Source organism: Anoplophora glabripennis, unplaced genomic scaffold (assembly GCF_000390285.2).
Source record: "Anoplophora glabripennis isolate ALB-LARVAE unplaced genomic scaffold, Agla_2.0 scaffold546, whole genome shotgun sequence".
Lineage (NCBI taxonomy): Eukaryota > Metazoa > Arthropoda > Insecta > Coleoptera > Cerambycidae > Anoplophora > Anoplophora glabripennis.
In genome coordinates this window covers 223761-238895 of record NW_019426062.1, presented here as the reverse complement: position 1 = coordinate 238895, position 15135 = coordinate 223761, and the positions used below count along the sequence as shown (strand labels likewise).

The following is a 15135-nucleotide window of genomic DNA, read 5'->3' as shown; positions in this document are numbered from 1 at the left end:
TATATATATTTGGTTCTAAACATATTATGTGTTAGTATATTAAATTATTTTTTTCTTTTTGTGATGAAAATATTATATTTATTCATTGGATACTAGAAATAAATATAAACCCTATAATTACAGAATGGTACTACTTAAATTTTAATACAAAACTAGTTAAATGAATTTGTGTTTTTAAATATTATTTTATGTTGCGTTGTGTTAACAGCTAGGCAAAGTGAATTATTTTCTTTTTAAATAACTATAGAAACAGGGGGAGCAGGAAAATTAAAATAAATTTTAACTAGAATCACATAAATGGAAGGATGTAACTGGAAAACCATTTATCATCTTAAGTAAACAAACTTTTTCATACCATTTTCTTAAACTGACTTCTAACATACTCTAATATCCCTATAATGAACTAACATCAAATTAGAATTAAGGCCTGAATTGAACAATTGATACATTACACGAAGTTTAACATAAATGTACAGTTAGCAGATACACTGACAAACGACTGGCTTCAATAGAATTACACCATTATTAGGGTACAAATGTAAAATAATGACATTTTACTTGTAGCTAAAGCAGTAACCTTTCTTGTAAATATTGTACAGGCTGGTTCATTTTCGATGGGATTTCAGGGTATCTCAGAAACTACTAATGATATGATAAATCTGACACCACGTTCTCAAGCTCGATTTTCATGGCAAACTCGACTGTCAAATCAGAAATTTGCTATCTTTATTTGTTTCTGAGTTACAGGACGTTTCTCGTTATTGTGACACTTTTAAACATGTCTGTATCTCAGCTGTTAAATAAGTTAGAGTTAAAGTAAAAACTGCTCAAGGCTAATTCTTTGGCGTAAAATTGAATGCCGGTATTAGATTTTTAGTAGGTTTTAAGATTTCGGAGTTATGACCCAAAGTTATAATTTTTTAAATGGAAATCGTAACTGGTTATGACCTAAAAAAATGGAGATTTTTTTTTTTTGCTTTTCAGCAATATATCACATGCTATAGATATTTTTCCAAACACAGAAGATACGGGGTATTTTATATATAAATTCGATCATTTTTACATTTTAATATGGCTGGCTATGAAAATACATGCACTACTATAATTCTTACTTTTACAAAACTCATATCTGTAAAAATGTGACGTTTATTTAAAATATACATTACAGATAAGAAAAGACAAATTTTTATTCCACTTCAACTGAAGTTACAATATTAAACGTGAATTAAACAATAATAAGTACCTGCACCAATAAAAACTTTCAAAAATGATAGCTAAATGTTCAAATTGCCGTCCCTCAACTGTCACACATTTCACGCATCTTCTGGCAACGCTTCGGGTGGCATTAATTAAATGTATAGGTATTTGAAATATTTATTATTAAAAGGAATTTTAAATATAATGTCTTTTAGAAAACTTCAAAGAAAAACGTCCAACGGACTCAAATCAGGTACCCTAGCTGGCCATCTGATCAGTCCGTTTGTTCCTATCCACCTATCTCCTAAAATTTCGTTAGTATTATATTATCACACAAGTATATGTTGTGCATTTAAAATAAATGTCATATTTTTACAAGAGATATGACTTTTGTAAAAGTAAGAATTATAGTTTTATCTGTATTTTCATAGCCGGTCATATTAAAAAGGAAAGAAAATATAACTTATATATAAAACACCCCGTATCTCCCGTGTTTGTAAAAATAACTATAGCATGTGTGTTGTGCATTTAAAAAAATATAACTGGGTCATAACTCCTAAATCTTAAGATCTACTAAAAATCTAATACCAGCATTCAATTCTGCGCCAAAGATTTAGTCTTGAGCAGTTTTTACTTTAACTTTAACAGCTGAGATACAGACATGTTAAAAAGTGTCACAATAACGAGAAACACCCTGTAACTCAGAAACAAATGAAAATAGCAAATTTCCGATCTGACAGTCGAGTTTGTCATGAAAATCGAGCTCGAGAACGTGGTGTCAGATTTATCATATCTTTAGTAGTTTCTGAAATACCCTGAAGTCCCATCGAAAATGGACCAGCCTGTACAGGATCATTAACACTTAACGATCAATCTCCTTATTTTTTTTTATGTTTGGTTTAAATGTTTAGGAAATTGCTATTTTGACCCTAAGAATCTTTGTTAGTGTATACGGAATTTTGGGATATCTTGCATTTAATCATAATGAAATGACCAATTTATTATACCAATTATATACATATTTTATAATTAATTATCCAAATAAATCATTCAATATTAATATTTATAGAACGCGACATGTATAACTGGAAGCAAATCGTTTTCTCAGTGTACCTACATTTTGCCAAATGCCGTTGTCGTTCCGCCCAATGCGCCTATTTACCTTTTACGATTCGGTGACTGGTCTCTTGGCCACCCATGCGGCTATGCTGGGGATGCTGTAGACTTTTATTTTCAACGCCTTGAGCGCCGGATACTGATCCAGGGCCGCCTTCCCAAACATATGTTCGAAATTCTCCAGCGATACGGCGAAAATGAAGTCACACCAAGTTATCTGAAACGCACATATCATTTGATACTTTTCCAGGATGGCTTTTAAAGAAAACACGAAATGTGATTCGTGTTCAAGGAAATCTGTCGGTTTTAAGGACAGCCGCGTTCAAAATACCTCTATAGGAGCTATTATAAAATAACGAGCGTTCAAATAAAAACGTGGTCAAGTTGGCTCTGAAAATTTGGACGTAGGGCGTAGCGTATAGCAAATGAACTTAAACGTCATCTGTCAAAGCGCTAATCGCCGCTATCAATTTGAATATTTTCGTTTTAAAAAGCGTTTAAAATGGTTTTCTCAAGAACAAAAAGTGTTTATCATAGAGTCCTACTTTAGAAATGGACGCAAGATTGATGGAATATGGAAGTATTCTATTGAGGAATGTTTCATAGAATTTCAAAATCATTTCCCGGCGTTGTTGAGTACAAAATTTTTCAAAGTGCAGTTCAGCGTTGTGTTAATGTTTTTCGTGAAACGGGCAGTGTTACAAGAAAAGAAGGAAGCGGCCGACCTAAAAAGCGGACTGAAGAATTAAAAGAAAATGTCCAACAAATAATGGAAAATGCGCCAAGAATTTCTGTACGTGTTTTATCACAAATGGTGGGAGTATCAGTCGGTACCTGCCACACAGTGTTAAAAAAAGATTTGCGTTTGTTCTCCTATCTTTTAACTTGTCAGCAAGAACTTCATGAAGTTGATTTTCCGCGACGGGCTGTATTTTGCGAATGGTTTTTAAACAACTACGGTGAACTTCATAATATCACCTTTTTTTCTGATGAAGCCTGGTTTCATTTAAGTGGTTACGTAAACTCACAGAATATGAGAATGTGGTCTTCTGAAAAACCAGATAACTTTTTTGTCGAAAGCCCTCTACACGCTCAAAAAATTGGAGTTTGGTGTCCTCTCAATCGAAGGAGGATTTATGGACCTATTTTTTTTAATGGTACTCTTACTGCGCAAAGGTATAGAGAAGAAATTATCGCTCCTTTTGTTAACTAGCTGGAAGAAAACGAAATTACAAACTTTTACTTTCAACAAGATGGCGCAAGGGCACATACGGCAGGCGAGACGATGAATATGTTGAGGGAAGTTTTCCAAAATCGACTAATAAGTCTCAATGCTGAACATGAATTTCCACCGAGGTCATGTGATATTACGCCGTGTGATTTCTTTTTGTGGCCTTACCTTAAAAACACTGTTTTTGAACTGCCTATTCCTGATTTAAACCATCTGCAGGCTCGACTTATAGACAAGATTCGTGAAATTTACAATACCCCGAGCATCTTAGAAAATGTCTTTAATTCTTTGAGGAACAGGTGTGAAAAGTGCTTGGAACAAGGAGGGGGACACTTTCAGCAGCTGCTTTAATTTATTGTTATAACAAGGAGGGGGACACTTTCCGCAGCTCCTTTAATTGTTTGTTATTGTTATCACGATTATTCTTTAAAATACAGTTATATAGTCATTAACGTTGAGAAATGAGGTTATGTTGGTCGCTATAAGCTACTCCCTACGTCCAATGTGTCAGAGCCAACTTCGACCACGTTTTTATTTGAACGCTCGTTATAAAGCACCAGGAGGATCTGCTAAAGTTGATTTTATAAAGTTAGTTTTATTTAACCAGTGCGAGATAGGTTAAGCAAAGCTAAATTTATAAAGTAAAGCAAAAACGTTACTATCAAAATATGACCAATACATATTGTTGGAAATTATAAGTGTATTCTCGATAAGGTAGACACATGACCGTGGATCTAATTTTTGATATCTATCAAATATCTCAATTGCTTTGCTCTGTTTGTTGATTTTATCCATATATATTTCCGTATATACAGGGTGTTAGTAAATAAGTGCGACAAATTTCAGGGGGTGATTCTACATGAGAAAATAATGGCAGTTTGCTTATAAACGTATGTCCGCAAATTATTCGTTTTCCGAGATACGGGATGTCAAAGTTTTTCTTAAAAACTGACGATTTAATTTATTGCTCTGAAACCGGTCGAGCTGTGCAAATGAAATTTGGTGAGTTTTAAGAGGTAGTTATTGCACATTTTTTGACACGCAATTAAGAATTTTATATCCACCATTGGCGCGCGTACGGGCAATAATCTCAATTCTTTTAAAGAAAAAAAATGGTACGCCACTGAGATATTACAGATTAAATCATAAATAATATAATAATAATCATACTAATTTTTTAAATGCCATTTTGTTTACTGACGAGGCTACTTTTGGATGACAGTGTATACGAAATTTCCATAACAATCACTTATGGCCTGAGGAAAACCCCCATGGAATCTTTGCAGCTCATTTTCAGCATCAGTTTTCCGTAAATAAATGGCTTGGGGTAATTGATGATCATTTAATCGGTCCATATTTCCTCCCACAACGACTAACAGGCGAATCTTATCTTAATTTCCTACAGGAAGAGTTACCTGTCTTCTTGAAGTAATTCCTCTACAGCTGAGACCTATGGTACATGCATGATGGTGCACCAGCCCATTTTAGCATTAATGTACGTAATCACTTAGACACAGTATATCCAAATCGTTGGATAGGTAGGGGAGGTACGGAACATGGGCCTGCTCGATCGCCGGATTTAAATCCTCTTGATTTTTGCATTTGGGGTTTTCTTAAGTCATTAGTTTATTCCACTCCCGTTGAAAATGTTGATGACCTGAGGAATCGAATTATAGTCGGCTGTGAGACAATAAGAAATATACCAGGAATATTTGCGCGAATACGACAATCAATGAGGCGAAGAGTTGAATCTTGTGTCACGTCTGAGGGAGGTCATTTTGAACATTTGTTGTAGCTTTGCGCCTTTTCAAAATTTTATTAGTGTTATTTTCTGTTATTGTTCTGGTTTAATGTTATTGTATTAGATAGTTCTTGATAATGTATTAAAGGAATAACAAATACGCGTTAAGATGTTTTATTTTTTTGCATCAAAACGGCGCCCCATACAAAGAAAATGCAAGAGAGATTTTTTGTCACAAATTGAACGAGGAATTCAAAAATGATTTTAATTTGTAATATCTCAGTGGCGTACCATTTTTTTCTTTAAAAAAATTGAGATTATTACCCGTACGCGCGCCAATAATGAACATAAATTTCCTAATTGTGTGTCAAAAAATGCGCAATAACTACCTCTTAAAACCCACCAAATTTCATTTGCACATTTCTACCGGTTTCAGGGCAATAAATTAAATCGTCAGTTTTTAAGAAAAACTTTGACACCCCGTATCTCGGAAAACGAATCATTTGCGGATATACGGTTATAAGCAAACTTCCATTATTTTCACATGTAGAATCACCCCCTGAAATTTGTCGCACTTATTTACTAACACCCTGTATATTGCTAGAAATTATAAGTGTGTCCCTGATAAGGTAGTCGTGGATTTAATTTTTGATATCTCTGAAATATCTGAATTGTTTTCTCTGTTTGTTGATTTTGTCTATATATATTTCCGTATATATATTTGTACGGCCTCCATAAAAGACCGTAGATAAAAAATAACGTTTTCATATTATCCTCTTGGAGCCAATTATATTATTTTTCCTTTCAAATTAAATTTAACACACGTAGTTGGTTCCTTTAGAAAACATCCGTGATGCGATTCCATTGTGAAATATGAATGAAGAAGCGAATCCTTTTCTTTGTAAACGAGTATTTCTTAAGATCACTTTATCATTCCTGGCACAATGCAATATTTTTATATTTACTCGAATTAATGTATTCAATCTAAAAATTTCATAATGTTTTCGATTCAAAATTCCACATTAAATGTAATTTATTTATATCCAAGATTTATTAGTTTCTTAATAGAAATAATGTTGTTCCTTTTAGGTAAATTTAATACCAAAAAAATCTATGTAGCACTGTGGTCTTGTGGTCCATTGTGTATGCAGCAAATAAGAATTTTAAAATAGGCCCGTGCTACTGGTGAAGGCAAGCACTAGCTCTGCTAGAGTCACTTTAATGTCCTGAGGTGACTAGGTGTTTGTGTCTTTTCACCATTAAACAGGTGCAGTGACCGAATATGTGTAATGCCCTCGCCATCATGTTCGTAGAACCTGCACCTTACAATGAGGCTCATTTCTATTGAGGTGCTTATTATGTAAAAGTCCTGTGACAATCGTGATGTTTCATCTGCATCGTAGATTCATTTTTCGATTTTCTTCAACTCTTAGACCTTTATAAGAGGCCTGACTCCAACCAAATTCATCCGACCATTCTTTTGCTGATTATTTTCTCATCCAATTGTCAGTGGATATTGATTTACGGCAACCCAAATACTGATTTTGACCATAAGTTGACTGCTTGTGCCCGGTATCGCTCACATTTCAGCCCTTTCAATGACAACTACAATGCAACTAGAAATATGTCAGCTTCACATGGTTCCGAGACCGCACAAGAGATTATTCTGTTTAAAAGAGTCCGCGTCTGACTGTCTTTGCATATTTACATATGCTGATTTATATTTCTCCTACCGTTGCATATTTCCCCAAACGATAAAACGTATTCACTTCTGCTCTAACGTCACAAATACTGGCTCCATTGTCCTTGTCTGGTCAGGGCTCCTATCCAATATCTCTACTCTGAAATTTCTATGAAAAATGTAGGTAGGAAATATCTTGTCGCTTGCGGCTCAAAGAATCTCATCTTCTACTATTTCTTAGAGGACAATGATTTCTTTTCATGCGAATCCCTTCTTGTCTCTGCTTTTACCACAAGGTGTAATTTTGGAAGAGCTTTAACGCTTTAGTGGGAACTGTTGCCTAACTCTTCTGCAATGTCGACATCCAGCCATTGCAGTTTCTTCAAACATTGTTTGATTGTGAACCATACAGCAGGCTATCATAAAATAGTTGCAAATGGCTGTGTAAAGTAATAAAGTATCTTCAGATATAAGACCATATCTTTCCAAAAAGCCTTCTGCAAACTCAACAAGACGTCGTGGTTTTTTGTAATTACCTATTGATATGGGGTTCATTTATCGTCCCGAGTAACCTCCAAAAACTTCGCGATCTCTGAATGGTTTTATTAAAAATAGTCGGCTGCTTGGAATCTTATTCCGATGAAGAAGACAACATCGACCTTGGATGAATTCACTCTTAGCCCCTATATCTTATACACCAGTACTCTATGGGGCGTGCTAACCGGGATTATCGCTCTTTATCTAGGACTCCATCAACTTAACAGACCGACAGGGTAGCCAAAGTCTTTAAATGAGCTCAATAATTTCCTAAAACAAGTATAACAAGATAGACTAATGCAAATATTGTTCCTTTGTTAAACCTTCCGAGGGAGAAAGTATTCCAACATATTGGCATTCTCGACTCACAGCCACCTTGGTCTAGTGAGAATAGTTTGATCGCAGATAGCATAGTCAGTGTTCAGCTAACTACGGTGGAAGATAAGTCAAACTCCTCGGCTGCGTTTTGGATGGAGTCTTAAGAAGTGTTATCAAATAATCCAGATATGTCCAAAATGGAAGACAGAGTTTTTGCGGTTTAGATAATCTCAGAGATTTCAAAGCTCTTGCTGGTTTCCTTGCCTCATAATAACTTGGAGTTAGCATTAGACTTCTGGAAGAGCTAGGCACACCATTTTTTTGCTGAACCCGACACTTGTCTGCATACTGTCTTTGAATTCATTATGTTAGTTATAACTAGGAGTTTTATTATTTAATACTGGTCTTGTGTTTTTTCACTGTCTTTTTTTTATTTACACACGTGTCCTAACTGTAGATTGACAGTAAATTCTTGTTCAAAATAGGTAAAACAATTTTTTAAAATATTTAGAAAATTGAAAATATATCAGGGATGCAGGCTCAACTGTCTTAAATACTGTAATACATAAATTGTAAACGCGCTACACCCTTACAAAATATAAGATATGTAACTACCTAAATATTTTTCGGCTTTTTTATATTGTTATATGAATTATGATTAGAATGCTGCGTTTATTTACGAGCCTTTCCGCTGCCTCGTAAATAAAATATAAAAAGGTGATATAAATATCCGCCAAAATGGAAACAAATGAAATATTAGTTGATTTATCTTGCAGTGAAACTTTTCATATTTTGCGTATAAAAAAGTATATAAATATATGTGTCTAACAAATGTGAAAAGAACAAATATATTTTATATGATGAATTGTGCGAGACTATAAAATAAACATTAGAATAAGTATAATCTGTTTCTTTCACCAGAGTAAAACAAATGTTCTTTGAATACAAAATATTATTAATATTGGTACATTTTAGTTTTAATTCTATTACATCGTAAAAAAGTTAACATCAACATGATTTTTTAACTGAAAAAAATTATTATCGAATGTTATTAAAATTATATAGTAACAAAAATTCAAATTCATGGGATTTTTCTAAAAGTTTAGTCCATTTTTCTTTTTTCTTTTTTTCTATTGAGCTAGAAGCAGGCGATGGTATAGTTCGCTGAGAAAGAAGCCGTTCTCACGAAGATTGCATGAAAGGCGGCACTGTAAAGTATTTCGGCGTGATTTAAAATAAACAAACTTCTAAAGTTATCGTTATTTCACCGGATATTGGTTATTAATTTTATCTATAACATGACTCCTTCGAAAACTGTCAATTTAACAATTTTAGGAAAGATAACTGTTCCTGGGAACTTTCGGGCCTTGGGGAAAAAGCTGCGGTTGCAGAAAGGAGCAGTTACGCGTTTTTTAGTAATGGCCGATGGTATATTTAGATAGTTTACACCCTCTTTTTGTGATAAAAGTCAAAAACACTTAAGTGGGAATAATTTATTGGAAAAATTTAATAATTGATTGGTGGGATCGATTCAACCATATTTTAATATAGTATTTAATATTTAATAGTAGGAGGATTTTAGGAGAGCTTTAGAATACAGGGCGGGGTTAAAACATTGGAAAATCGGGAGCTTAAGACTTTGAAGAAAGACTAGAGTCAGTCGTTGCGGGGCTCCAAATCGAGAGGTTATTGCGAGGATCCGGGATCCGAAAGTCGTTTAGGACTCTGTGAGTCCAAAGTCGTTGCAGAGAGTCCAAAGTCGTTGCGGGGCTCCGGGAATCGAGGGTTTATTGCGTGGATCTGGGATCCGAAAGTCGTTCAGGACTCTGGGAGTCCAAAGTCGTTGCGGGGCTCCGGGAATCGAGAGAGTGTTGCGAGGATCCGGGATCCGAAACTCCGGGAATCGAGGGTTTATTGCGTGGATCTGGGATCCGAAAGTCGTTCAGGACTCTGGGAGTCCAAAGTCGTTGCGGGGCTCCGGGAATCGAGAGAGTGTTGCGAGGATCCGGGATCCGAAAGTAGTTGCAGGACTCAGGGAGTCCAAAGTCGTTACGGGTCTCGCGGAATTGGAAGTTTATTTTCTAGTGCAGATCCTGTTTGGGCCATATTTTTCTAGAGTCAGAAGTCGGGTTTCGAAACGATCAGCGGGAATCGAGGCAATAGTTCGGGGACTATAGAGTCACGGGCATCCGACGGTTGAAAATCGGGAATTAATTACAAGTCAACTGGGATTTAGTTGTGGGTTTATTCATTTTATTTTAGAAAGGTTGTGTCGACCGCGACGAAGTGTACTGTGCACGGTGGGTGCCATTCTGTTTCGTGTTTCTCAGTGGATTACCACCAATTCTGTTTCAGGAGTTTTGGTAAGTGTACCAAGTTGCATTTTTGTTCTTTTTATTTGATTTAGCTTGTAACGCCATCCTAGACAGGACGGCAGCGATCAGACTGTCTCTCTGAATATTATTATTCAATATAAGTACCTAGTAGCATTTTGGGTTATTTTTCTTTGATTTAGCTTGTAACGTTATCCTAGACAGAGCGGCAGCGATTAGACTGTCTCTCTGAACATTATTCAATAAGTGTACCAAGTAGCATTTTGTTCTTTTTCTTTGATTTAGCTTGTAAAGTTACCCTAGACAGAGCGGCAGCGATTAGACTACCTAGAGAGGCAGGAACATTATTCAATATATAGTTAATATTAAATCAATGCGAGGTTTGATTTCTCACAACCGCCTGACTCTTCCCCGCTAATAAGAAGTCTCTGCAAGAAGTTTTTTGCTTCGACTTTAGCTAGAGCCGAATCCAGGTGTCTGTCAGCCGCTCGACAACCAACCAGGAGGAAGCCAGGGCGAAGATAAGCACAGTAGTCTAAAATCGGGAGCCGCGACCTTATTGGTGCCCGAGGGGGAATAGTCCTTGGGTAAGCAGCTGTCCGACGGTTGTACTATTGGGATGTAGAAATTTGGCCACAGGGTGGAGAGTTAATAAAAACAGAAAAAGTACATATTTCTGGTAATAATAGGTTTTCTCTTAGTGAAAGTTTGGATCGTTTTGTATTTTTGCACATATATTTTGGTGTCAGGTGCATTGTTGCACATGTACAATTTGGTGTCAGGTGCTTGTAGTTGGCACTTGTACACTTAGCCCATGCTTTCCTGAACATATATTTTTCAGTTGTAAAAATGTATGTCATAATTCTGTCTATGAAAGATATTTCTTGAATAAACACTGAACTAAAGAAATTGTATATTTTATGTTTGATAATATGATAAATATACTACAGGGATGGCCAGAAGAACGGAATAAAATTCATATCTTTTGAATGAGTTAATTTTTTTTAAAACGCCGAAACACGTTCACTGATTTTGATTTTTTCCCATATTTTGGTTATATAATACGTAATTAATTTTACTTCAACTCCCTAACTCCCAGCTACCCCTACTTTCTTTTTCAAATCGAAACATAAGGCATGAGGGGGCTCATTGAAAAGTTTATAGAAAACCGAATCCAGCCATACCAAATAAACAAGTTTTATTTTTTCAATAGCAAGGTTTTTAAAGTTGTATAAAACACCTACTTAACAAATGAAATAAAATTTAATTATCTTCAGTGTTATCCTCCATGAATTTGCACAGAATAAAATAAAGAATTTGAAACTGTACCTATCACTGCTAACGCAAAAAAGATATATTTTTTATATTGCGTTTTTTTAGCACCACTTACTTGCCAGGTTTTCTGGTTAATTTTTCACTTTAGTTGTAAATTGGAGTTCGAAACGTTACTATTGTGTCAAAATCAAATTATTTACCGAATTGCAATTGTATTGTCGGAAAGGCAACGCATCGAAATCTTGATATTGCTTGGATGTGGAGACAAAATAAGAAGTCAGGCTGAAGTGCGCTATTTATTTAATGCGAAATATCTCGAAAACCAAATCTCGCAAGGGACAGTTAGTAAAATATTTCACAAATTTGTGGAACACGGTACAGTACAGACTTTGCCCAAAACTGGACGGGCACGTGCTTTGAATGAAGAAAAGAAATTAAACATTGCATTAGAACTTGTTGAAAATCCTCATACTTCAACTGTTTCGTTGGCCCGCAATGACGATGCTTCTCGAACTGCAATTCGAATGTTTCTGAAACAAGAGAAATACCACCCCTATAAGGTATGTCTTGTCCAAGAGCTTTTGGAAGACGATTATGATAGGCGATTACAGTTTTGTGAGGAAATGATGAGACGGTGTGACAACAATAATGGTTTTCAACGAGACGTACTTTTTTCGGATGAAGCTACGTTTTATTTAAATGGAGTGGTTAACAGGCACAACTATCGCTTTTGGTCCCTGGAAAATCCACACTGGACATGCGAATCGCATACGCAGCATCCACAAAAAGTTAATGTATGGTCAGGTATCATCAACAACAGAATATTGGGCCCATTCTATTTTGAAGAAAATCTTACTGCCGCACGCTACCTGGATTTCCTAACGTTTGACCTGATAAATGAAAATCTAGCTGTGATTTTCCATCATGAAATTGATCCAGATATATCGAATGAAAGAATTTGGTTCCAACAAGATGGCGCTCCCCCACATTTTGGTATTGATGTTCGAAGATACTTAGATAAAATGTTTCCAAGTCGCTGGATTGGTAGACGGGGTACAGTTGAATGGCCGCCAAGATCCCCCGACTTAACACCCCTGGATTATTTTCTTTGGGGCTATTTGAAAGAAAGAGTCTACCAGGACAGAACGGATAATATTGAGTATTTAAAGAACAAGATTAGGGCGGAGATGCATAATTTACCAGCTGAAGTCATTCAGAATGCTGTGGACAGCTTTTACTATCGTCTTGGAGAATGCCAAATAGTGAATGGAGGACATTTTCAGCATTTGCGACATTGAGTTTATTTTTGTAAATTATCTGGTTGTTTCAATTTCCAGATGAAAAAAAACTTGTTATTGAAAAAATAAAACTTGTTTATTTGGTATGGCTGGATTCGGTTTTCTATAAGCTTTTCAACGAACCCCCTCATGCCTTATGTTCCATTTAAAAAAAAAGTAGGGTAGCTGGGGGTTAGGGGGTTGAAGAAAAATTAATTATTATATAACCGAAAGATGGGAAAAAATCAAAATCAGTTAACGTGTTTCGGCGTTTAAAAAAAAATTAATTCATTCAAAAGATATGAATTTTATTCCATACTTCTGACCATCCCTGTATATCAAATTGCTTTATATATCTTTCATAAATATACGAAATATTACGAGTCTATAACATCACAATTACCTCTTCATATTTATTTGAAAAATAAAAAAAGGCTTGTTATACCGTATACAAAGAAAAATAAATATGCCTGCTCCTTATATTAATGTACAAACAAATTGATGGATCGACCACATCAAAATTTACTTTATTCTTGTTTCGATATATTACAATAACAGAACTAGAATATCAATTTCCATCCACGAGCATTTTTTTTCTATTTAGATGATAATATGTTTTTCCTCAGGGCATTGTGTGTTTGTATAATGGGTCTATTGTGGAGATAGGAGTGCTACTGACATCAGTACCATGTGTGGAATAATGTTTCCCAACAAATAAATTACTGAAACTCTAAGAATACTTATTCGTCTTTAGTTTCTAAAATAAATGAGACTTTCTAGTAGCTACTGTATTAAATTCAGTTTTTCCATCAAATTTAAAATAAAAAAAGTATAGTGGAATACTGAAAAATGTAAAAAAAAATGTTACGTTTAGTTTGAGTATACAGGGTGTCCCATTCCTTAGAGGCGTTGTCTAACTTCATTTTTTCAAATGGAACAGCCATAGAATTTAGAGAACTTTTCCAAAACACCCTATATAATTAACTTTACTGTCAGAAATAATAATTTCTATTTCATAATGGAACTTGTATTCACGCGAATTAAAAATCAATTACATCAAACAATGTATATAAATATCGGCAGTTTCCTTTCTTGCTCATAAAAATGTTTTGTGTCCCATTCCACTAATGCGTCTGTCTCTAGAAAACATCACGGGAATATAACGGTCCATAAAACTGTCAATAAAAGAAATAAGTATTTGTGACTTCGATGCGTGTTTGGTACATGTATAGGGTACGTTCCATAGTAAACAGGACTTTTCAAAAATAGGTATTTCTAGTGAGATCATCTATTGGCATTACGTGCGTCGGGAAGGTCACTGACGGACTGTCAAAATTTAATGACATGAAGTTTATGGTGATGATTGTTCAACCCAGGGAGACTAGACAAGGAGCACGAACTCATACGGAAAAATTGACAAAATTTGTCCAAGAAATGGCAGAAGTTACTGATACTCTAGTGTTCCATGTGTCCCGAAGTGAATGTAGCATAATAAATACGAGTGAAGTAAGCAAATAACCAATTTTATTTTATAATGAGTAGATATATCAGGGAGGCTAGATAATGTACTAACCTAAAAACTAGAAGTCGAATCAATAATTATTGCAATTTGTTTTTATAGTAGTAAATAACAAGTTTCGAAAATAATTTAAATATGGTAAGAATTTGTGCAGTGAATGACTGTCAACAGATTTAAATGAAAAACAGTACGTTTGTGATCTGCATTTTCAATCTAATGATGTCCAACAGTTCTATATTACAACTTTACCGAACAGTGGGTTAATACTGTGGCAAAAGGTCGAATAACTCGGAAGCAGCTCCTTTGATTCTCAATGAGGTAGAGAAATTTTTAAATAGAAAGATTTCATAAGTGAAAATATTGTATAATTGTCTGATGCATTGTTTCTTTATGTATCTTGCAGCAGCAACAATAAGAGCATCCGCTACACCAGCAACAACAGGTGCAGCAGCTACAATAAGAGCAGCACTTACAACAACAACAAGAACAGCAAGTAAATGAAGAGCAATTAAGTTACGATGAAATTATACTAGAAAGCGAACATCCTGTATCATCTAGTAAAGTTCTGTTGGCGTGTGATGAGGTCTCGACAAAGCAATGAAAATGTTCAGAGCATAATATTCATAATATTGGCAATAGCAACAAAGTATACTTGATTTATTTCTACATATTCTTGTAATTTATATTAAATGCATAAATAATTAAATTTGTATCTTTCAGGTGAGTCTTGCTGGCGATATAGTTATTATCATTACTGAATTGCTGATGGATCTGTAATAGTAATTGACTACATTTACTAAATATTTAAACATGGAAATCAATTGCATCATGAACAAAATGAAATTTTGCTAAAATATTTCTTTATAATACCTTATTAATTTTGGTCTATGTCCTACCTTGGAATAAGTCA

At 34.9% G+C, this 15135-nt stretch overlaps 1 protein-coding gene across 1 annotated transcript in view; it reads right to left on the bottom strand.

Annotated features, from left to right (window-relative positions):
- Positions 1 to 15135, bottom strand: part of LOC108912518 (glutathione S-transferase) — a 157435-nt gene that overhangs the window by 1125 nt on the left and 141175 nt on the right. The window contains exon 5 of the mRNA XM_018717758.2: positions 2360 to 2530. Coding sequence (XP_018573274.1) covers positions 2363 to 2530 — 168 coding nt within the window. The 3' untranslated portion in view covers positions 2360 to 2362. The remainder of the gene's footprint in view (positions 1 to 2359; positions 2531 to 15135) is intronic.